The sequence below is a fragment of the Trachurus trachurus genome (genome assembly GCF_905171665.1).
Source record: "Trachurus trachurus genome assembly, chromosome: 18".
NCBI classification, from domain to species: Eukaryota; Metazoa; Chordata; class Actinopteri; order Carangiformes; family Carangidae; genus Trachurus; species Trachurus trachurus.
The window spans coordinates 27,168,030-27,193,087 of NC_139909.1; the positions used below are offsets into that span (position 1 = coordinate 27,168,030).

Consider the following 25,058-nt stretch of genomic DNA (forward strand, 5'->3'; position numbering starts at 1 on the left):
TATTTGTATTTATGTATATTTATATGGTTGAAAAAGGGGACACATTAAGATGAATTCAGTCTTATCAAAGAGCTTAATGTAAACAGGACATTTTTTGTATGATGTGTATTACATCATGTTTTGCCTTAATAAAAAGACGCTCTTCTGTCATTTTTGTGACTGATTTCGTGCTTTTATTGTGAAGGAAACTTCCATTTCCTCTGATTAAAAGCCATCCCATGAATTCCTCTCGGGGCGTTATTTCCAAATGAAAGAGAAAACTCAGTGTATCATATTGAAATTGAATAATTGCGCAAAACCTGTTCTTTGTTAATTTTATTTTTATTCTTATACCGGAAGCCATTTTTCACCTCAGTCTCATCCCGCGCGACTTGACAGAGGAGCCAGCAAAAGTGACGTTGCAGGATAAACAAACGGGAGTAGGTGTTGTCGAGGCTGCTCGGACGGAGGCTGAGGGGGGGCAGCCTGTGTCTCGACATTGTGGTCTAATATTTCGGATAATGCAGTCTTCCAAAAGGAGCGAGAGCGACTGGCAGGGGCTCGTCAGCGAGGTGAGTGAGCGGCGGACACCGGGGAGAGCAGCCTCTGAGGCGGGCTGTCTCTGTGGACGCTTCCCTCTGCTCCATATGGAACGAGCTCGGTCCGTTGGATGGAAACACGGAGGAGCTGTCACATATCACATTACCAAACTCTACTTTGTCGTGTTTAGCTAGATAAGACTGGTTATTGATGGGGTGAGCTAGCATGCTATTCTGTCAGGCCGATAGCATCCCACTGTAATGACGCTCCTGCCCACCTCTTCTACACATGGTGATGTTAACCAGATATGAGCCACCTGTGGGACCGCGTTTAACCACTGACAGGCAGACGTTTTGAATATACGAGTCATTGACAACGTATCATTTTGCGGTTAAAAGGCAAATAAGTCCATAAATTACCCGAATTAGCAGCTATTGTAATGTATTTACGGTATTAAGAAAACAGCCTTTAGATAGGCTACCTAACTCTCCGTATGAACTAAATGGCTGTAGTTAGTCGCACTCCACATTAAAGAAACAGGAATGCAGAGGGAGACACCTACCTGGTCAAGTAGGAGTGATGTATTTTTTAAATCAGCATAGAGAAACATGGATGAATCATATATATTTAGAAAATCTTCCTGCCCTGAGGGTCTGTTCATTCAGATGTGGTTAACAAGGAACATCCTCCCTGTGAGTGAAAGAGGTGACTGATAATCTAATGATGAAAACCACTTCTTCTTACAAGTGTGTGGAGCAGGCTATTCGAAATGCTTGGTTGATCAGAAATTAAGTTTAAAGTTTAGAATTTAGAAAACTTTACCTATTGGGCTAAATCCAAATCTACAAAGATATAAACCATACTACAAACTTTACTACACACTGCTGTAATGGCCTCTGTGAAAGCAGCTGGTGTTTAATTTGGTTATGAGCTGGTCTGACAGCTATCAAGGTTTACTCTACCTCCTGCTCCTGTCTTATCTGCACTTTAAACACTTGATCCCAGTGTGTGTTTTTCAACCTGCGTGGAACTGGTCTGGGTTGGTATCATTTGTGCAGTCAGGTTTTCCATGTCACATTAGAGACTGTAGGAAATTACCAAGCAAAATAGATACAGTTAACTGTATATCTGATGATGTCTCTTCTCCCTGTTCTGTCCTTGTGTGTGTGTGTGTGTGTGTGTGTGTGTGTGTGTGTGTGTGGTTAGTTCCTGGTGTGTAAGCGTAAACTGGAGAGTAAGAAGGAGGCCCTGCTCATTCTGTCCAAAGAGCTGGACACGTGTCAGCAGGAGAGAGACCAGTACAAGCTGATGGCCAACCAGCTGAGGGAGCGCCACCAGGGACTCAAGAAGAAGTACAGGGAACTCATTGTGAGTGATGTTCATCTGTCTGTCTATCTATTCATATGGCTTCATTGTGCTGATGAGGATGTGTAAGGAGATAGTTGCTATTTGATGATGAAGCTTATTCTAGTTGTGTAATTCTTTTAATGTTTCAGGATGGTGATCCGTCGTTGCCACCAGAAAAACGCAATCAAGTAAGTTTCTGATTTCATACTTGCACTAGTGCTAAAAAAAATATTTGCTTTTATTAAGTTACAGTGTAAATTCTATGATGTGATTAAATGATATTGTTCTTGGAGGGCACAAGAACCTGAGTGCAAAGGATCTCAATGGACAAACAACCTCATATTACTAAACAAACACAGATCACATGATGACTTGGGGACAACGGAATAGGTCAGCTTTCACCATGTAGACTTGAAGGATTACTTGACAGATTACTTCAGTTAGGAGTGACATCTCTCCCAAGGGTGTGGGTGGATCCTGTGAGACACTTGTGCAACTGCATAGTGGTGCTTTCAAGGATATTTTGCCAAGAGCTGCAATAATAAAAAATGACTCATATTTTTAGAGGACAAACAACCAGCAGACATGAGTGAGCATTATGAAGGATAAGGCCGACATGCACACAGTAAATAAGGTGTTTATTGCAATGTGGTTGTAGAAATGAAGAACAAATACGAGTATGTTATGATGTAGACCAGGAAGTGACTGAGAGAGTTTTCTGGTTCTGATGCTGATTTTATATGGCTCATATATCAGCCAGTTTATTATGTGATTATGTACTGTACTTCTTGTATTAGTTAAATTAATTAAGATTTGATATTTTCATATTTTCAACGTTCCATCTGTGATAGTTGTGAAAAGAGCTGTGACTGCTCTGAGTGATTAATACGGAGACATTAGTCTTTGCCAAGAAGTAACTGAGTGTGTTTTCTCTCAGCCTCATGCTCTATCTTTGTCCCTGCAGTCTGTTCATCCTGAAGTACACTATTTAGTCGTATGGGCTCAATGTGTTTGATGGCACGTAATGGTTTACCTGTTATTCCTCTGTAAGTTGTGGCCTAATTGAATGGTTTTTGGTGTGTTTGTTTCCATTGTTGTGTAAGAGGAATTGAACCAGCTGTGTTTTCTCTGTCCATTCATGTTTTTTTTTCTCATCCTCTCCACCATCTTCTCAGGTGAACCTGGCTCAGCTGCTGAGGGACTCGAGGGAGCGAGCGAAGCAGCTAGCAGAGGAGGTGAAGGAGCTGACTCAGAGGCTTGCAGAGGCCCAGGGGGACAACAAGGTGAAGTTACCAGTGGCACCACACATAAACTTAAATTGCAGTTTAAATACCACTCATTTGACCCGACCACCTCACTGTGCCTGTATAGATGTGTTTAAGAGAGGCAGTGAATTTAACATGTTTTATTTGTTTCTACAGCTCCTTAGAATGACGATCACTCGCCAGAGGCTGGGGGATGAGGAGGTGGGAGTGCGCCACTTCCCTGCTCATGAGCGTGAGGATCTGGTCTGGCAGCTAGAGAGAGCAGGGCTACAGGTTTCTACATTTCTCTTTCCCTCTATATAACAATATAAAACTTTGATGACTGTGTCACATTGACATATTTTCAGCGCAGATACAGTGAATTTTCAGTTACCCCAAAACACTTAATGAAAAAGACATTATCCTACAATTAACCTTTTTTTTCTTTTTAATTTTGATTGGAAATTTAGACCCAGATGACTGTCAGATCCCCTCTAGAATAGTATTACTTTATGAGGAGTCAAATTATAGGAGTTGCAACAGGTTTGGGTTGGCTCAGCATTGTTTTGTTTTTTTAAAGTATATTTTTGGGGCTTTTTTGCCTTTATTTGACAGTATAATTGAGAGAGAGACAGGAACTGGGGAATGACATGCAATAAAGGGCCGTCCGATGCAGGATTTGAACCGGGCCTGACTGCAGCAAGGACTATAGCCTCTGCATATGGGGCGCCTGCTGTACCCACAGCACCACACGGTGCTCCATCGCTCAGCATTGTTCTTGGAGTGGCAGCCAAATAGACATTTCTTGTTGAATTGATAAACATAAAGAACCAACTTCTGCTGTCACCTTCCTCACTAGAATGATAGATGTAGGATAAAGAGAAGTCATTCTTACAATGACCAGGTTGGGACTCTGCCACTATTGTCTCTTACTCTTAATTCATTATCAGATTAATTTGGCCTTAAGTGCAAAAGAGAGTCTGTGTTTTTATTCCCTGCTTAGATTTCTGAATTTGGTTCCTGTGGCTCCACAGTCCCTGGAACTACTTTGTCAAAAAGTGAGTAATGATACAGAGAGAAATCCATCACATATTTCTTAAGCAGCTTCAGTAGTTCATAACACAGTTCATTCACATTGTGCATTATGCATCAGGGACATTGCTCACTTCAATTGGAAAGACTCTCACCCCACCACTCCCATCATTCTCTGTGCTGTACATACAGCCTTCACGAGGCTCTTAAGATTTACCCCTTTGAGGCTGTGAGGGGGTCGTATTGGACTGTGTTATATTGATGAAACAATACCTTTTAACCTGCTGTTGATGTTCTCAAGCAAGACACATGATTTCTATCTGCCCGAGTGGAGCCACTCGGTTGCAATAAGTTGTGGAGTTGCAAGTTCCTAAGGTGCTGAATGCTGAAAACAGTGGATGCACTCTCAGCAAACTCTAAGTAAACAAAGCTTTGAAATATCAGTCATTTAAACCTTTCAGCAGCTCAAGCACTTTTTTTTTTGTTTTGCCCGATTCCAGATGGAGGAGATGGAGCAGCATGTGAAGGCTCTGACAGACGAGCTGCAGGACGTGAAGGCAGAGCGCAACGTGTTCAGGGAGAAGGCCGATCGACTCAACGTGGAGCTCAACCACATCCTGGGCAACCGCGAGGCCCGCATCATTGATGTGGACGCCCTCTGCATGGAGAACAGGTGGGTGGGACCTCGAGGAAGATATCTAAAGGACAGAGCCACTGTCATTAGTCACATTATTTTAAGCCTGATCCACAAGCTTGAAACATTTGCTAACTGGATAAAAAATGTATTGCACTTTTTTTAATCAGTCTTTATCACAGCATATGATTTGAACTACTTATTCTTATCTGTGATTAGTTGTTTCCAAATTTCAACAGTTTTCCATGTTTCATATTGAAAATATTCATTATTCTCTGAGCTTCAGTTAAAAAAAAAAAAGAGTCTCTGTTATGTTTTGCACGTAATCTGCATACTCATCTCATCAATCTTGTTATGTGTGCACGGACTCCTCTGATTGGGAATTTAATTGTTGTTACTGTAGGTATTTGCATGAGCGTTTCAGCCAACTGCAAGAGGAGGTGAATCTGCTCAAATCAAACATCATGAAGTACAAGGTACAGATGGCGCAGCTCTATTAAAATGTAAATGTAAAGGTTTTTTTTGCAGGCTTATAAATCCTGACAAAATCCATGTGTTTTCACAGAATTTGTATTCTTATGCATATTCACTAAGTGTAAAAGAGGCTGCTTTTTATTTAAAATGTTCATCAAACATGGCAGGGCCCGGCTTTTATTCTTGTGTCTTGCGCTTCCCCACAGACAGCTCTTGAGAGGAGGAAAAACTCCAGCACATATGGGAAATCAAACAGCAGTCCCCTCACCGGAGTCCTCTCAGCCAAACAAGGTGGAAAACACAAACGCTTCAGCTCACTTTGAATTCTCTTTAAACTCAGACACAGATAGGTGCCAGAGCAGCGCATCTGAAAACCGTATGAAACATTTTCCCATCACGTTTGTTTCAGAACATGTCGGATAGGTTTTGATCAGATAAACTCTGCAACTGATTCTTCTTTTAGTTTAACAAACCGTCTTAAAACACCTTTTTGTTACAAACCGTGAATCATTGCATTATTTAATGAAACTCTCTTTTTTTTCTTTTTTTTTTCTTTTTGCCGATCCTTCAAGCCGCCGCCCGGGCACCAGCTGGGTTACTAATTGTATTCTGAGTGGTAGAGAGCACCACTGGCAGGGAAATGAGCCTGCCATGATGACTGACAGTTGCTGGCAGAAGCAGCACAGTGGGCTCTGGAGTTAAAGTTAGGAGAGTGTCACCTAGTAGACAGCTGCTTCTAACTCTGTCTTCCTCTTGTCGTGCTGTTTTCCCTGTCTCTTGCTATATCACCCTGTTCTTTCTTTTATCCCTTTTTTTTTTTTTTTTACCATTTTGTCAAAGTTTTATTGCTGCGTTACTGACAGAATTTAAGTTATTATACAAAATGCCGTCAGTATGCGAGGCCATGTTTTCATCACAGACATCTGGCTTATAATAAAAATAACTTCCTCCCCTCTCTCTGTTATTTGCTTCTATTCACTCGTATGTTTCCTCTGCCCCCCCCTCCTCCTCCTCCTCTTCAGTCCAGGAGATGCTCCTGGAGGAGCAGGGCTGCAGTCTGCCAGCCACACCTCAGTCCATCTCCGACCTCAAGTCCCTGGCCACGGCTCTGCTGGAGACCATCCACGAGAAGAATCTGGTCATCCAGCACCAGAGGCACACTAACAGGTACCGAGAAGGCACGTTATAATGATGTTGGAGGAACTCTCACCTGCTCCTCTGCTGACTCACTGCATAATGTACTTTTTTTAATATGGGTCATCCTTAAAATTCAATTACCTCCTACTTTTACGATGTTTGCCGACCTGTTCTGAGAATCCTCCTCCACCTCCAAGGCAAACACTCCACATGCACACACTATTCATCAGTCACCAGTAACCTGAGCTTTCCCTACTTGGTCTGCAGGATCCTGGGAAACAGAGTTGCAGATCTGGAAAGAAAGCTGAAGACCTTGGAGGTTTCAGGGCTGTGGAGCCTTCCAGGTGGGTTTTAAGTCCGAGAGTTAAAGCTTCTATCAAAAACCAAAAAAAAAAACATGAATGAAATCTTGAAAGTCTCACCATAATTTAGTATATCAAGTAACATCAAGCTCAGCTCAGTTATTAAACAATTACAGTAATAACAGTAATTTGATTGTTGTTCCGAGCTTATGAAAGTATGAAACAAACAACTGGTCATTCATTTCAAAGCGTTCTCTCTTAATGAGCTGTATTCCAGCAGCACAGTCATTTGTCATGGATACAAATTACTGTAACTTGTGTGTAAAATAATCATGATAGTCAATCAACTTGCAATTATGTACATTTGTTTTTGTAATTCAGGTTGTAAGCTGTGGGTTTTAAGAATATGTAAACACAGCAAAGTCTGTTAGGAAAAAAAAATCCAGCTGTGGTTTCTTCTGAAAACATCAACTGCTCCATATGTAATGCACCAGTCTCAGTGTGTGTGTGTGTGTGTGTGTGTAAGCAGCACTCTAGATGAGAGAGCGGTTCAGTATTACTGCATATTCCTCAACCTGATTGGTGCGTAGCATAACAAAAGAACCTGCAATCACACTGCACCATTAGCAAACATAACCGTGTGTGTGTGTGTGTATTTACCGTACCGTAAATGTTAAAAAGAAAACTTGCAAGTAACTCATTGTAAACAGTGCTATAATTACTGTTCCCGTTATAGTTAATGTGTTTTGAAATTTTAGAGGAAAAGGTTTTTGAACCCTCCCTATACAGTAATCTGCTTTTGATTAATAACCCAAGAATGTTTTATGTAATTGTTAAAGCTCGGCAGCTGGTTTAGATCTATTTCACTTCTTCTCTGTTTCAATCCAAATACATTAATGAGGATTTATGTTCATAACAGTTTGCTTTCTCTCCTCTCTCACTGCGTCTCAGGCTTGACCTACCATGTATCTGTGGGAATTGGGAGTATGTATTCCTTCTGCCCCACTTAGCCCATCCATGCCCTCCACTATGTCATGCCAGGACAAATCTGGGCAGACGCCCAGAAAGCATGTCACCTCATGCCCACCGTTTGCAGTGTGTCGACTCCATTGACCACCCGCTCATGTGTCCGTTCATGACACCACTGAATCAGCCAGGCAACCTGAATATCACACACTGACTCTTTTTGGTCCAGTAGTCCTGTCTTAAATTATACACCCAAGACAAAAAAAAAAAAAAAAGATTCACCCCAACATTGGGGTTGGGAATGTTTTCAAGGCAGTGGAGACCTTTTTAAGGCAGCACATTACTGTTCTGTTCGTCCATTTTAAAATGCATTCAGATTCTCACCGACAAGAACTTGAATCATAAATCATAACAGAAAAGGCTGAAGGCTGCCTGAGAACAGACAGATATACAGTATGTTGCAGACTGTCAGAAAAGAGAAGAAACTGATTGTGATCAACAGAACCAAACCAAACAAGAGTGAGAGGAGAAATAAACAGAGAAATATGCTCTCAAAACTCTCCTCAATAGAAAAAAATGCTCCTTTAATTTGTGGAGCACAGTAAGAATTCATGACCCAAATATTTGTATTCAAAACCACAATTACATACAGTATACAACACCTACTTAGTTTTTTTGCGCCCACATTCATGCGTTTAGAAGAAATACTTTGATGTACACTGTATCTGTAACAGCCTTCACTTTTGGCTAAGAGACACGGCTGCCAACTGTTCCCCTCCTGTAAACAACTCCCCCACCGTCCTCAGGGAAACTAAACCCAAGTATAAAAACTGAATGCTCTCCCTCCTAATTCAACCCAGAGACAGGTTTTTACCCACCCAGAAAACAGTTCCCCTTTATCCCCACTGGAGGGAGATGTTGCGTCGCGTATGAGTGGAGCCGGCGAGGCGGAGGGGCTGCGGCTGGATGGAGGTGCCCTGTCATGAGACCGTCATTCTCACTGCCATAAAACTGACAAGCATCCATTACTGAAAATGATTGCCCACATTACAAACACATTTAGGGGAATGTGCCGTTATTAGGGAATTTGTAGGCGAGGGCCCAGAGTGCCTGACGACCACGCTGTCCACCACAGTTAGGGAGACGGAGATATCGAGAGAGATGTGAGCGTCTGTGGCCTTGATGTGATATGAAGTTGGGCTGATGGATATTAAAGGCAAACAGGATAGGATAGAGGGCCTTGGCTGGCCTACCTGAGGCCCGGAGAGCACTAGAGGTGACTACATTGTCTCCGGGTGAGAGAGAGCGGAAAACAATAACAATCACATTGATGCAGTGAGTCAGATAAAGTTGTGATTGATAGATCCCCTCCTTCCTAGTCCACCCCCACCCCCAAAGCTGAATGAACACAAGCTGATATGTAACACAGAGTGCATCAGATATTGAACAGACAGAGAGGTGGATACTGAACGCACCCACATCGCTCGTTTTGGTTCAGTGACAGACTTTTTTTTTTCTCCCCCTCCCTCCCCTCCCCGTCTTTTCCGTCTCTCATGTCTGTGATGTAGAGTTTATGATCTGGTGCGTTGGGGATGTCGTGTCGAGCAGAAAGGTCTGTCATCCTTTGCAGGATGGGTGCATATGGATCTACAGTACGCTGTATATTTGTTGTGAGAGAGTGGTGAGGTGGTTAGATGACGGGGCGAAGTCACTGATGCTTCCTGCCTGCTGTGCTGACAGCCTCTAGGAAATACACCACTATGCTGAGTCCCTGGCCTTGCTCTGCATACCTGATAACCAACATCACCATATTACTGGCTTTAAAAGAGCAGTCTGCAGAAATCCCCTCAGGCCCCCTCTCTTGAAACTTGAAAAATGGGCTTGGATGCAGTGGCCTAGTCTTAACACTACAGGCCAGTTATCTGCACTTAGTGAAGGACTCTTCTCCTCTCTTTGTCTTCAGACAGCTGTGGTGTGACACTATGGCACTGAAGAATCTGCTATTTTCTCTAAAAACCAATACAGCTCAGGGCAAAGGCAGAGTTTAGATGCAGAAATTCCTTTGTATCGATACATCATGAAACCACAGACATGTGATTATTATACCAATCACTGATGTAGAGATTTTTTTGTTGCAGTTGATATGACCGTTAGGAGTCTGGTTGTACTGGGTCGTTGTGGGCAGCGTTGCAAGTCAATGAGTCCAACTGCTTAATGGCTTCATTTTCATTAATCACCTAGATTTTTCAGATTTCATTGACTGAGTTAAAATCCTGTCGAGACATTTATCTACACTGAAATTTTAGAAGTTAAATTGTTATTTTGTAATTAAAGGGTACATTTAGGAAAAACACAACTTTGACAAACTAAACTCTTATGTTTAGTTGAGTTTAGTTTAGTTTATTTATTCATTTGGTCGATTAAAAAAGAAGAGACTGATAAAATGCATAGATTGGTCAATTACATGCAAGCAAAAGGTGGAGGCTGAAGCAATAGTTTATTATGCCTACCCTTTGTACATAAGATTTCCATTTACATAGTGAAAATAAAATAAAAACAAACAAAAGACAAGCAAACAACTGACAACAAAACAAACAATGTCAACACACTAGTGTGCATGGTGGCAATGCTAACATGCTGCTACAGTATTTAGTGCAATCAAACAAATGTGGTGAATCTGGAATCTGACAGCTAACTTTATTTAGCTCAAACACAGTTTACTGATGGGAGTGTTATTCATCTGCAGGTATCTGATCATAAATCAAAAAAACTTGTTGAAACTTTCACCTGGGGTCAACAGAGTGATCATTCATCCTGACATCCCATCCAATAGATGCTTAGACATTCAGTCAAAATCACAAATGATAACCTCATGATGGCAGTAGAGGAAAAGTTAGCCAACGCCAAAGTCTTAGTCTTACGGATTAATTCTCTTTGGTCCATGAATGTCTGTACATTTGTGGCAATTCATCATATTGTTGATGCTGTCTGGCCCTCTCATCAGACAGATTGTCATCCCCTCAGCCACACCGCTGAAAATCCCCAAACATGATGAATCAGTTAATATTCTCTCTAAAAGAAATAAGGCAACATCACGACACCTTTATTTGCAGAAGCCCCAGAATCCAAACAGCCCTGCGAGTGTAAACAGCGAGCATCCACAACAGTACGGACTGCATTCATAACAATATGGTCTCCGTTCACCATTCATGATTCTCACGCATCGTGTCACCCAGTCATCCATTTTCTCATTCTTTCTGTTTGTTTTTGTGCCTCACACTCGGGCGGTCAGAGAACCAGGCGGGCTCGTGTCTATTCGCAGGGTTTCTCTGAGGCAGAGGCTGATGTGCACGCTTCCAGATTTTTACATGCTTCTGTGCATATAGTTTTGCTGTGTGTATATTTGTGATGTCTGGTTTCGTGGCGCGTAGTCTCCTATGAGTAGCATATGGTGTCAGCCTAAGAGGCACGCAGCCATCACTAATGAAGACAGATGACAGGGAGCTGAAGCCACTTCCTGTAAGCACTCCAATGCATACATGTGTTTGTACGCCATGTGAAAGCACTTACATTGCAGCATCATACTTGTGCTTGGATGAATCCCATCCATTCCCATCTTGAGCAAACCTTTCGTCAAACTCTTCCTGTCACTCACTTTGTGTCTATGTTTTCATTTGCAAGTGAAAGTAACGATGACTTTATGTCCTCTGATGGCGGTGTCACAGGGACGCGAGACAGCATCGCGCTGAACGAGAACCATCAACCGCAGCTTCACCCGACACGTGTCCCATCGCAGCCGAGCCGAGCGCAGCCACCCAAAGGTGAGTGTGTAATTGTGTGTGCAGCCGGCTTCTCCTCCCATTGATAAGAGCACCCACCGCTAACGGCATAAACACTGTAATTAGCCGCTACGTGCTAAACACTCCTCGCTTTCTTCCATGTTTAACACCAAGTCCTTCCCCTTCCCGCCTCCACTCCGTCTCCGTTTCTCATTGGTGCAAGCTGCCCAAATGCCATGGCATTTTGGAAATGTGAAGCAAATTCTCGCCCGCTGACATTCAGAAACTTCTGCCATCTTCTCTTTGAAAGGGGAGGAGGGTTGGGGTGAGGGGCATTAATATGGATGCCAGTTCAAGTAACGTTGCTTTTCTTCCTGCATGTGTTTGTGTGTGTATGTGTATGTGTATGTGTGGGGACAAGGTGGCTGGGATTCAGTGTGCAGTCTTTAACCTTTTTGTCTGCACATCCACGAATATGGGTCAGTAATCACCAAAGTGAGAGCATATTTTGGCAGAAAGAAGCAGAACTAAGCTGTTGCTGTTGCTGAGATGCGGGGCGTCACACTTGTCTTGTGTCCCGTTGTCTGGGGCACTGCTGCTATATTTAGCCTGTTGCCATGGAAGCACTTCAGTCACATAAGTAATTGAAATAACTTTCTACATTGACACAGTGGTATAGCCCCGAAAGAGGAAAGTTTCTCTTATGTTTTCCTCTGAATTGACTTTTTTTTTTTATTCTATCACATTTTCATTTCAAACTTTGGGCTTGAAAAGACTTCCTGGGTCGTGAAGGGATAGACGTAGCCCATTGCCCTGAGAATCAACAGGCAGAGCTTTTTTTTTTTTTTTACCAAACTCTTTGTAACAGCATTTTTCCTGCAGCTAATACATTACCATGGTGTGTGCTCTCATCAGCATCTCATCGCTCTCATCCGCATCAGTAGAAAGAAAGAGCAAGCAATAGTAAAATATGCTAAATAAGACACCCCAGTGGTGCATCGCTTTAAAAAAGAGATCATATATTTTTGTCATAAGGACAAAAATATATGATTTTCTTACAGTAATGTAAAAGGTTTTGTATTTTACACTTGTCTTGTGTTCATAGTGTTGAGCTATGAGAAGATATATTTGTGGTTTAAGTATCAAAAACCAACTCAGTGCTTATATCTCTCTCAGGCTTTCTTCCAAGGAATAACTGATTGTGACTGCTTTGCTGTGACATCACAAATTTACAGCAGCCTTGACAGCTTGTTTTTAAGGTTCAGTCTCTGAATAAAAGCTGTGTGTATTTCTCTGTGAACCAAGCTTTTTGATACTTCCACGTTATTACTGTAGAATCTAAATGGGCTTTATAATCAAGAAAGATATGAAAATCTCAATTGCTGCAATATGGGACCTTTGATAGACTGCTGGTAATATTTTCTAAATTATCACTGGCTGTTTTTAATTGCCTTTATATGCATTTTTTTTCTTCTTCTTTGAAAATGTATTGTAGACCCTACAAATTATGCCATTCAGGAAATCAATTGCAGCAATTGTAATCATCAGTTTAGCCTTTTATCCTTCATCAACAAATTATGAATTGCAAAACACACATTTGGTAGAAAGGCATGCAAACCGTGCCAGCTAATCAAAACCAGTCTTATATTTAGAGCAACCAAACCGAGCAAAAGTGCTTGTTTTCTAATGACCGCAGATCAAGCGAGCAATTAAAATGACCAGTTGTCTCATCACCCATCTCCCAGTTGCGTCGGACGACAGGAGTTCACACGAATCGCCATGGGAATGCCGCACGGCTGGCAGCGACCTCGGCACAGATGGCGTCAGCGGGGAAGACACACCTGCGCTGCTCAACCGTCTGGAGCCTCTCGCGGGGGCGGAGACGAATGGGACGGACAGGAGAGGGGGAGAAACGGTGACCCCGGATGGAGACGGAGGAACGGAGGAGGGGCGGAGTCCGGTGGAGGAGGCGGGGCACGAGGAGGAAGGGGTCGAAGATGAAGAAATAGGTTCCACGGTGGAGGAAGGGGAAGAGGCGGCGTTGGCTCTGGACGTGCTGCACACCGAATCAGACCTTCCATGGCTTCCAATTAAACAAGCCTCTGTCAATCACTCAGAGGTGCGAGATCAGCCCTGCCAAACCCAGGACAATGAGTCTAATAATGCACCAGAACATGTAGAAGTCTCTATGTCAATCCCAGAGAACCAGGGCACAGAGGTGTCAAGTAGAGGGGAGAGAGCGCCGAGTGACACCTGTCATAGCGCCAACTTGGCTTGATCTTAATTCACAGAAAGCAGTTTATTTAAATCCCTGTCCGTCTCGTCCTTATTGATGATTGCATTAATCATCCCTAGTTGCATTCTCACAACGTAGCCACCACTCACCAGCTCCCCGTTCCGCCTGACAGCTCTGTTTTAGTCAATAGAACACAGAGAAAACACTTTCACACTTTCACTTTTCATCCACCGTTGACAGAGCCGGAGGTGCATTTGTATCTAGACAGGCTTGTTACTGCGCAGGAACAGACAATCTTGGAATCAATGGAGTTGCAAACTTCGTGCCCTACAGGAAGAATGTAGCTTTGAAAATAAAAAATGTGGCAGCCTCAACTCCAGGTCCCCATATTCCCTCCTTCCTCTCCCTTGCGATAAGATAATCCCAATTGTTTGCTTCTCTCCCTCTTCCTTGGGGACGCCAGTAAAGGGTTGAGTGCTGCATTTCTCTCACGGGGGAATCCGAATTGGCTCACCAAAACTTGTAATGAATGTGTTGTAGTCATATGTAAATGAATCATATTGACATAAAAGATTTTATTGATGTCAGTCCAGCTGTACAGGTGAATCCTACCAGTCGTTTACTTTTTATTTTGCCTCATTTAGAAGATGATATTCAGATGAGACTACATGTGCCTTATATGTGGAAATATTAACTGATATTTATAAATATGAATGCATAAACCTGGAGTATTGATGGCTGTTTTTTCTTTTCTTTCCATAATAATGGAATAATAATGTAATAATCCCATGATCCATATCAGAAAAATACCTTAAAGGGATAGTTCAACATTTTGGCAAATTGGCCCATTGCCATAATCCCTTTAGTCATAGCAGTAGGTTCATTACTGTACCTTTAATTGGCCAGATCGCCCTTGAAAATGAGATCTCGATCTCAATGGGTCTTTTTTACCTGGTTAAATAAAATAAAATAGATAAAAATAGTCTGTGTAAGATATTTTTTAGAGCCGTGAGCTGCTCAGAGCTACACTACGGAGGCTTATGGGATTTTTTGGTTTCCCTCAACAAATACACAATCCAACAACTCCAAAACGCTCTGATAGACAAGTTGTGACCTGCACATTCACCACACTATGAGATAATAACGGAACGTTACCAGACCGAGTTGTTTTCGAGGTAAATTCATGCAAAACCGCTGATGCGCGTTCCCATCGCGTTCATTTGCCTCGAAAACAACTCTGTCTCGGGCCAAAATGTTGAACTATCCCTTTAAGCACAGGAAAAAATATCAGATTTGTCCAGTGCAGAACCCCAACCACAGGGCCCTTGTGGAAAGACTGTGACTCAATACATAAATTATTTGGTAAGATAAAGAAGAAATGGTTCAGCTCGTGCTGCTCCAAATGAAAACTTGACCAGCCTGTCAGTTGTGTGAGAGGCTGAGCGCACAATAACAATATTCACTTTGGCATAATGGATGTCATTTTAACACCCAGCTCCAAATCAGTATAAATTTTGGAACATGAAAGCAGCATATCTGAAGAGAAAGGTTGAGACCCACTGGTCTAGTGACATTGAAAGTTGGACTGATGTTGGTATCAGCTCCCTCTTTCAGCTAGAAACCACACAAGTAGAGTTTTATCTGATCACAACTCCACCTCTGTCACAGGAGCTGACTTTGTGAACTGGGTGTAATATTTGTTTGAATGTGCTGTTTGATGGTGATGTTCTGAACCAGAAAATGAGGCCAAATCCGCAGAAAATCACTCTGACTAATTTCTAAGTGTTCACAAGGTTGGTCTCTCATTAATTCTAAATGCAGCAGCCTCAGTCTTTTGATTGTTTTACAGATTAGAGCAGCTTAACTTGATTCTCTTCCTTCCAGCCTTGGGAGAGCATCGTTCCAGCATCACAAATCTACAGCGAGATGTCACAGGAATATTCAAAAATGCCAACACCATACCCAGCAAGCACTGCAGCGTGGTTGTGTAACTTGGAAAAACAAACTTATAAACAGCAGAAGTTTCCCAGCAGTGTAAAATGGATGCACGGACACGCCCGTTTTGTCTCCCAGCCAAAGTCCAGAGCCCACTGGGTATTGAGAATCAGTGGTGAGGCCTACTCTTCCTGCGTGCAGGTGACAGCTGGCCTCTCCAGGCAAACGCAGCGTCAAAGCCAGAATCCATGAACTGCTTATTCTGCAGAAGGCCACTTGCTATTTTTAATCTCTGACACAAAATAGAGGCGAGGAGAGAGACAGAATTCGAGCAAGGGAGCCATGGTGTGTACCCAGTGTCGGCCATGTGCCAGGCAGCTGATTTGGCACACAGCAGCGAGACTCTTTTTTTTTTTTTCAAAAGAGTTTGTTAAGTTTATAAACCAGATGGAATCTGAGCTGAAATTGCAAGATGATACCATTGGGTTCCTCATAAAGTAATTTACCAGATTTTTCTCCTATGCATATGAATGCCTCAAAGAAATTAGTGAGCTTTGCATATCTGTCAGGAAAACCCAGCAGTGAGATGCATTGTCTAATTCAGGGAGGATGCGACTGTGGCTGTGGAAGCCCTATCGGCAGCTCCTGTGGGAGACTTAGACATTCATGTGATGTGAATTGAAGCTGACAATGTTTATTGTCTGTCCTGCCTTAAGTTCCTTAACCATTAGCCATCGCTTTCATCATTCCCTGCAAGGCTTTATCACTATGCAACTTGATTATCATTATAATCCAAATGAGGTTGCACTAAAACCTGTCCACCAGTTTGAAAAAGTAACTCCCAACAATTTATTATGACCAGAAAGCACTAAATCATCTTTATTGATCGCTGTTTGACAGGTCTATCATGTCAGTATGTATGTCAGTAAGTAAAAAGGGATTCCTGCATAGAAACAGAAGTGTTTGAAGAAATCCATATCCGTAAAGCACACACTATATCATATAGGTCAGGTTTAACCAGAAACCACAAATCTTAAGGTTGTTTTCAGTTATAAAAAAAAAGGTATTTAAAGAACGAGAACAGGATTAGGTGTCACAGGTAAAGACAAAATATCTGGAAGTGTGTCTGTGACTTTATCAGTAACTTCTTAAATGAACCTCATACAACCATACAAACAACCGTTTTAGATGTACTATATGTGTTGGTACCTGCTGAAGATTCATCAAAGACACCCCCCCTTTCAGTGGCTTCCTGTCAGGGTCTGACTGGCCAGTATCTGCTGGTGTCACACAGCTGAAAGATTCCGGCTCCTTCTCCAGCCCCCCCAGAGAGCAAAAAAAGGATTGCTGAGAGCTGTTGTAGCCAATCATCACCACCGCCGATAAAAATGAGGCTACGGTACCAGCAAGTAGCCCATGCCAGAAACTAATCTTACCCCCTTATCTGTGACAGTAACATCCCCCAACAGAGGACCAGTAAAAAATGTGCATCGCAAAATGCTACCGATTGGCCCCACGCTGCTGAAATCACTCAGGTGTGTGTTTGCCTCTCTATATTTGTGCTTGAAAGAGAGATCAAAGGAGGAATCATTTATACGAGTGTGCATGCCTATCTTGTGATTTTTGTAGCCGTGTGCTAAGCTGCTGTCCTTTCATGCTTTAGATTTGGAGATGGGTTGTACCGTATCATATATATACCGCTAATCTTATCACAGTATCAACTTGCTTTGTTCTGATCCCAAGCCCCCCACTTATCCCACCCTGGAGTCTGGCTAGTGAGGAAGAGCAGCCGGGTCACAGCAATGCACACCGGCTCTAATAAGTGTGACCAGGGATCCAGAGGGGGGCTGCTGGATGTAGGAGGGTTTGACACCCCATCATATCTGGGTCCTCCAAAGGTTTGAGGGATGGGGGTGGACAGGGGCATTTGTAGCCAGCAGTTTCCAGGCCAACCACTCAGCAGGGTTAATTACTATACCAACCAGATGCCCCTTCCAGTGATGGTCAATGCCCTTGTGATCCATGCTTCATTCACTCACCTTGCCTTTTTTTTTTTTTTTTTTTACGCTTACCTGAGTTCTATCATGCGGTGCCTCACAGACACTGGAGTTGGCCGAGCCCTGCGGGTTCTCTCCCCAGGTGCTGCGATTTGAGGAGTGTAACTTTCTGCTCTGTTGCTGACAAGGCTGTTATTATCGGAGATAATAGAGGAAAGAAAAGACCAGGCAAAATATGTCAGTCATCTTTTTCCTGCTTGTTTCATGTGGAGTTAATAGTTCTAATGTATCATAGACATGATACGCATAGCTGCACCATTTGCTCGGTTTGCAATTTAATCCAGATTTGATATCTGCACTTGTTATGTGCATTTTCAGCTGTCAGATTTGTATAGTCAGTTGCAGAAAGGTAAATTTGTGTCAGTCTAGACCTCGACTCCACTTTGTATTGGTCTACCACATGATGTCCTCCCACATGGGATTGGTATATTTTGTAAGCTTTAGGTTGTTGATTGATTTGCTTGCTTTCCAAGAGTCAGATGAGAACATTGACATATATACTGTATCGCTCTCATATCTGTAGGATAAATATGAAGCTACAGCCAGCAGCAATTGAGCGTAGCATTAAGACTTGACACAGAGGTGAACAGCCAGTCAGCTTCTGCCTAAAGGCAGCGTTAGATATGATTGCAGAGTCCAAAACCAAATTCCTCATGGAGGAAAATAAAGGGTAAAGTTTAAACGCTTTGATGTAGAAACTATGATTCACTTTTTACACAGGGTCATGCTGCAGTATTTCATCACCAAGTTGCAGGTTGCACTTTCAGGTTTAATGTTAACTGGCTGCTAGCTGGAGCCTTGTGTTCATTGAAGTCTCTGGAATTTGGACTGTATGGGACCGGCCTTCGTATGGTACATATAGGAGTTTACTTGATCACAGGATGTGGCCTGCTGCTGCTTGTGGTCCTTCGTCCCCTCTGACCTCCCTCAGTAGCTTCCGCACTTCCTGTCGGCAAAACTGCAACAACATCAACAACAACATGGCTCCCAAGGCCCTGCTGGGAAGCAAGGCAAGCAAAGTCGCAGGATGTTGGAGGAGCGAGGAGCTTGCGGACAGCAGATAAGCAGAAAGGCCACACCGGGGGTCAGCACGTCGCCACGGCATACAGTCAGATCTCTATTAAGATAGAAGATGGTGGTCCAGTGTGATAAGAGCCGACGGGACCTAGTGATGTGATATCAGTGATGGGGCACTGGCAGAACATGCCACTGTCCCCAACCAGCAGGGGAATCAGGGCTGGGCCGAACCTTTGGGTATAATGATGTGGTCAAGGTGGTCCTCAATGATCTTCATTCAAATTTCACGGTGTTAGGGGGAAAGAAACCATGAAAATTTTCACCCTAACATTCTTACATTTCGATTTAAACTTGAAGGAACAGTGGTTGAACTTCTTGACGGTATATTTGGTACATTAAACATCTGAGCTTTTCCAGCATACTATAAATTATCAGTTCTGTTTTTCAGAATATGTATACGTATTGAACTAGTGTTTTCTTTAATTTCTCCCAAAACAGTATTCGCTTCGTTCAGACATCTTGCACAGCTGTTCTAAGACAAAAAAATAGCACAGAAGTAGATATTAATGAATGGATCCGTTCAGGAAGGCAAGCCACTTCAATGTTTCATTTAAGTTCAAGAGTCTCAATTCATAGGAGCTCAACATTTCCTCTCAGATTTCACTTCAGCGCTTGTTCACCAACATAGTGTGTCATTAGCCACGTGACATCAAGATAGCAGCGTTCTTGGGTGTACTTTATTTGTCAGAAGCTTTATCACAGGAATATTTTGCAACAAATGGGGCTTTTTTACTGCACAAACAGGCAGACTGACTTGATTGTAAAGGACTTTTCTGTAGATGGCATGCTCGCTCACAGTGTGATGCTGGGTTTCATTTCATAAACAGCACTGCATTACTGTAGCGCATGATTTTCAGAGCGTCCATTTCCTACTGTTTGCAAACGTCTGACTGTAAGCAGGATAATAGTGAAAAAAACACATCTTCAGATATAACTTAATCTACTCTCTGATATCATAACCATCAAAAAGTACCAAGATTGTAGTTTTTGAAATAAGTGATTTTTGCAGTTCAATTGGGTTTCTCATTTGTGATTGAAAATACATTTGAATGTTTTGCAAAGCTTTAGCATACTTCCATAAAACCTCCTGACTACCTCCACGCCAAGCACTTAATTCTGTGTTGTCCATTTTGATGAAATGCGTCATTCTTCGAACAGTTCACTGGTTGTTCAAACTTCTTGTTAATCCTAAATTAGCACATTATGCAAACCCACAAAATGCACTGAGCAGTGGACTACAAATAAGTACTGATGCAATGGAAACACACAGCCTGACAGACAGAAAGCATTTGACTCTAAACTACAAATCAGAATCTGATATTTTTTATTGTGTGTTGTTGAATGTGCTCCTCCTGACTGTCAAATAGCGTTTTGCATTTCTTTGAAGTAATTTTGCATCTGTGTCACTGTTTTACTTGATGTAGAATGTTGTGTCTCTGTAGCCCTTTTGCACCTTTTTGTGGTCACTCTTTATCTCTATGGTCATTTTGTGTCTTTGAGTTTTGCCTCTGCATTTCTAGCCCATTTAGTGTTATGTGTCTTTGTACTGTTTTGCATCTCTTGTGTTCATTTTGTGTCTGTCTGGTTGATTTATTTCTCTCTGTAGTCATTTTGAATGAGGGCTTTTGGGTCTTTTATAGTTGTTTCACATTGTTTTGTGTTAATTCTACTCCTCTTTTGTCTCTGGTTTCTCTTTCTTTATAGTTTCTTGTTGCTTCGTGTCTTTTTCATGTTCTTTTGTTTTTCTTTTTGTGACATTCTAAAAGGGAAACCCAACAGCAAAAATACAAAAATGATTAGATTGGATTCGGTTGGAAGATACTCAGTATTATCAGGAACAAATGAGGACATCACTACTTTCAACTCAGTTGCTTATGCCTATGCCTGTTAATTCATCTTCCAATAATGAAAGTATAATAGGGCAATAAAGGGTTCCCTTTTGGATTATATTTTCTCCTCTGGACAGATGTAGCCTAAATTATTGTTGTAGTTTGGATTCATGTAGCAATATTGTAAATGCTCAGGCCCTGGCATTGTCCATGCTCTCCCCACCAGCTCGGCAGCTATGTTTGCCAGAGCTATTTCATACACAATTGGACTGCTATTTAATAGCCTGTGAAAGTGAGACAGACAGAAAGGTGGAAAATCCCCAGTATTTTAAATTATCCTTGAATATTAGAGCATTATGACTTTGTTCTAACGCTGACTTCTCCTTAACCATCACCATCAATCCCCCTGCTATAAGCAATGAGCCATTCGCCATTATGCAGCTTGTTAGCAATGTCCAGGCTGTGTAATTACCTGTGTCAACGGCAATGATTGTCTTCAGTAACAGATTATTCATCACTTTATAATTGTAGAGGTTGAAAAGGGTTTTTAAGCTCATCTAATAAAACTTAAAACGCAAAAAATGTTCACGCCTCTCACTGTTCTTGGTTGCACCTACCAGACTGGATCAAGTGTTTGCACATGATGAGTCCTGTAACTAGGCTACTGTCCAAATAAAATAACAAAAACTGAGTGACTTCTGGGATTTAATTTGAAATGCACCCAGCATGATCTAAAACATAAAAACAGGAGTGAAGAAAATACGCTATATTCAGAAATCTCCTTATAATCAGCTGCAAGCACAGCATTTGTGTAAGAAAAAAAAAAGATTTTATTGAACACTTGCAGTAGGCTATTTCCATATAAAAACAGTCTGTTTTCCTGTTTTTTGTCTTGTCATTTAAATCCCACTCAAAAAATGTGAAACATGATAAACACATCGGCTACTGCAGCTTTCAGCTCTTCCAGCATCAAAGCAAGAAACACTTCAAGAACTCAGCTGTAGTCTGTTAGATTGACATTTACCAAAACCCACCATTCTTTCAGATGGGATGCTCTCAGTGCATGAGACAAAACACAGACCTGCTTTTACTGCAGTGAACCAGGCTTTGCACTAAAGGGGGCGAGGCTGGCTGTGTGTGTCTGTGTCTCTGTGTCTGTTGTTTGGCGGGCACATCCTCGACCGAGAGGCAGCAGCAGCAGCAGCAGCAGACCTCCTGCATCCTCCCCCACACATCCTGAACCGCTGCACTGTTTCTGCGGGCACGGCCACGAGCTTTCACGGGCAGCATCATGCGCGGGACTCGGTAAAACAGGGACCTGCACCGTGCTCACCTGCTCTCACTAATAAAACGCGGCTTTCGAGTCATTTTGTCAAGGATAATAATGATGAGGTAAGAGCTTCCGGTCGCCATTTTGCCGGTGTTTAACGGTTTATGGGAGAATTTGCATGGAATAATCGTCCGTTAGAGCCGTTGTTTGGATCGATACCAGCGGCAGGATGTCCAAGCGACACCGGCTAGACTTGCGTGACGACTACTCGTCGGTTAAAAAGAGCTCCTCTGATGGGTATGTAGCGTTAGCGTTGCCTAAAAGCGCCAGACTGTTGCAGTGTCTTTGAAGTGTGCTGCAGACTGTTTGTTATTGTCCCGCTGCTAGCTAGCTCGCTAGCCGCGCTAATGTAAAGTAGGGACGAGTTTAGCTAGCGAGCTAGCAGCGGCTAACCAGACAGGCTGGCTGCAGACGGAGGCTAACGTGAATGGAGCTAACTTAGCAAACAGTTACCCAGCAGCCATCGGCCTGGTCTGCACGTGGCTACATGCTAGCCGGTGCTAGGATAAGCTCAGTGTTTAATAGATAAAGCATAATTTTACGATACAAAGTGACATAATGAGCACAGACGCTTGGTTGTAATGTTATGTGGCGTTTAATAAATAACGTTATAAGCATTACGACTGCACGAGCCAGGCTGGTGTTAGCCGCTCAACAAGATGTAGGCTACTGTGAGATGTCACCGGCAAATCTGAGCTCTCTATCATTGCTATCAAGATAAGCACAGTCTGGGCTGACTGTAGGACTGCTGCATGTTTACATGCATCTTTACATGAGACGACAGGCCTGTGGAAGTTGAAGGAACCTGGGCTGATGGCGCCCCGGCTTGTCTGTGGACAAGTGACACCGGACCGGAGGGTACAAAGCTCAGGGTCACTGCTCCGGATTTGACTTTTAATTGCTCTTGAGAGAGATGCTAAATAAAAATCCCCACCAGGATAAATAAAATGTGATTTGTGTAAAGTCTGACATCAGTAACATACACAAACAAAGAAAAATAGCATCATATCTGGAGTGGAGACTGCAGCTTCCTGACAGTCAAGGACACTGAAGGTAGAGATGTCTCCATCCAGACTAGCTGTTTGGTCATGATGTGCCCCAGCTCTCTGGTTGTCACCTCATTTCTGTTACCCTGTCTGTATGGGCAAACCTGCATCATATTTAGTTGAATGTTTTTATCTTGCAAACACAATTATTCGATAAATCATTCTAACTTGAGCAGTTCATTTGCATATATGCAAGATCAAGCTGTTATTCATAACCTTGATATATTTCTGTTGCTGTTCTGTGCAGGGAGACACATTCACACATTTCACACAAACCGTCCTGTACATTTGGGCCGTGTGCAGCCAGCCTCCCTGCAATACTTGGCTGTAAATACTTAGCTTGAGGGTACCTCAAAGTCAGCACTGTGCACATCTTTTTTTCAGCTCACGTGGGGATATAAATAGTTCATATTTTCCATCTGGACCTTTTAAATTTTGCAATTGGAGAAAAAAAATAGCTGTGGATTGTGGGCAATTAGTTTATTCATGACCTTTGCATGCTACACTTGATTAGGCCGCAGTGAATAAGAATTTGCTGTAACCTTTTCATGAGATTTTTTTTTTTTTAAAGGAAAACTGGACACGGGCAAATATTTGTGCGCTGTCAGGTTCATGTTGTGCCTTTTTATCTCTGGTTTAATCTCCTGTTGTGTATTCACTCAACCTTTTCAAGGCCTAAATGGTTGCCCTCATCCCATGTTACAGTTGTTTTGCAATGCCTCATCAAATATTCATCCTCGTGCATCTTCCTCTCACAGGCGTGACTACGGCAGGGACAGAGATCGTGATGAACGCTCCAAGGACAGGGACCGTGACCGGGATCGGGACCGAGACCGTGACCGAGGCGGGGACGCGAGGCCGTCCGGGGCGTCCAACAACTCGGCTGCGTTCGGCGGAGCCTTCCTCAGGCAAAACCCCATACAGCAGCAAATGAACCCCTTCACCAACCTGCCCCACACGCCGCGCTACTACGAGATCCTCAAGAAGCGGCTGCAGCTGCCAGTCTTTGAGTACAGAGAGACCTTCACCGACATCCTGATGCGGAACCAGTCTTTTGTGCTGGTGGGAGAGACTGGCTCCGGGAAGACCACACAGGTAGAAAGCCAGAAGGTTTAGCACAGCCAGAATTGAGTTGTCAGTTACCTTAATAAATACACTTTAATTGGGATTTGACTGAAATAAGTCCAAAATGTAAAATTCAGTAATAAAATTGGTGTAATGATAAAAAGAAAAACCCACAAGGTGCAGTGAACAGATGCTGCATTACAAACAGTGTCTCTCTGGAGCTGATTCACAGTATGTGGTTATTAGATTTATGTTAAGTTCTTGAAAGAGCTGGGTTGTCTGTTTTAAAATTTGCAAGAGAGAAGATTAGAGTAATCACTGGTTGGTCTCCTCCTGAGGGGAATATAAACTATCTTTCAAACGCCTCTTAAATGAAATGGTGTAATCTCGTCTGTGCTTTTCTGGCTTGATGCAGGAAAGCGTGTGTACTCCACACATTGATCGTGAGGTTTTGAACTCCACTGTTAAGTAGGGGCTACATTCATGGATGAGTTTTAGGGATCATCGTTCTTTAGATGAAGAGAGGAAAAATAATCAGACGGTTGTTTGATGCTCTATTCAGCCAAAAACGGATCAAGGTGATTGTGGATGAAACAACAGGTTTCTCATGTTATCAGAGGAGAAAACACTGTGTTCTTTTATCTAGATCAAAGTCCAGCCAAGTCACTGTTAAATACAAATAATAGTGGCAGTTGAAATTATATAATCAATATATTATTAAACGTTCTGGTGTTTAGAGTCAGGTTTGTTAAGTACTAATAACAGCTTACTGAATGTGAAATGTTTATGTCCTCCAGTCCTCTAATTAGATCGGAGACATTTCTAAACTGCAGTGATCCAACCTTCAACCGTATTAGAGTGCACGTACGTGTCTCTACGTTCAGGCTCGTCTTAGCAGGCTGCTTCTGTTTTGAAGCTCAAAGCGAGAGCGTTCCTTTTCATGAAATTGTGACGGGTATGATTTACAAAGGTATTTGCTTTGCAGGGAATAAGCGACTGTAGCAATGCACTTTCAAGTGGTAGCGCCATGTTAATCCTTTATTTTTGAG

At 42.5% G+C, this 25,058-nt stretch overlaps 2 protein-coding genes across 3 annotated transcripts in view; both read left to right on the top strand.

The window, feature by feature from the left end:
* Positions 1-375: 375 nt before the first annotated feature.
* Positions 376-14,398, top strand: ccdc149a (coiled-coil domain containing 149a). Its single transcript, XM_083992342.1, has 12 exons — positions 376-551; positions 1,726-1,887; positions 2,016-2,054; positions 3,042-3,149; positions 3,288-3,404; positions 4,643-4,815; positions 5,180-5,252; positions 5,457-5,541; positions 6,273-6,417; positions 6,655-6,731; positions 11,381-11,476; positions 13,180-14,398. Exons 1-12 carry the CDS (start codon positions 501-503, stop codon positions 13,710-13,712), a joined length of 1,659 nt encoding a protein of 552 aa, XP_083848468.1. The 5' UTR covers positions 376-500; the 3' UTR covers positions 13,713-14,398.
* Positions 14,399-21,772: 7,374 nt separating this feature from the next.
* The window catches only part of dhx15 (DEAH (Asp-Glu-Ala-His) box helicase 15), a 31,366-nt gene continuing 28,080 nt past the window's right edge, over positions 21,773-25,058 (top strand). Inside the window, exons 1-2 of one of the 2 annotated variants that reach the window (XM_083992817.1) lie at positions 21,773-21,960; positions 23,703-24,039. In XM_083992817.1, coding sequence (XP_083848943.1) covers positions 21,953-21,960; positions 23,703-24,039 — 345 coding nt within the window. In that variant the 5' untranslated portion in view covers positions 21,773-21,952. Of the gene's footprint in view, positions 21,961-22,005; positions 22,136-23,702; positions 24,040-25,058 lie in introns of those variants that run through there. The other variant, XM_083992816.1, reaches the window with a different exon arrangement.

Excerpts from the sequence above, each read along its gene's own strand:
- ccdc149a (XM_083992342.1), top strand. The coding sequence starts at position 501 with ATGCAGTCTTCCAAAAGGAGCGAGAGCGACTGGCAGGGGCTCGTCAGC. Across the intron at positions 5,542-6,272 it reads AGTCCTCTCAGCCAAACAAG|TCCAGGAGATGCTCCTGGAG; the intron begins GTGGAAAACACA and ends CCTCCTCTTCAG. Across the intron at positions 6,418-6,654 it reads CACCAGAGGCACACTAACAG|GATCCTGGGAAACAGAGTTG; the intron begins GTACCGAGAAGG and ends CTTGGTCTGCAG.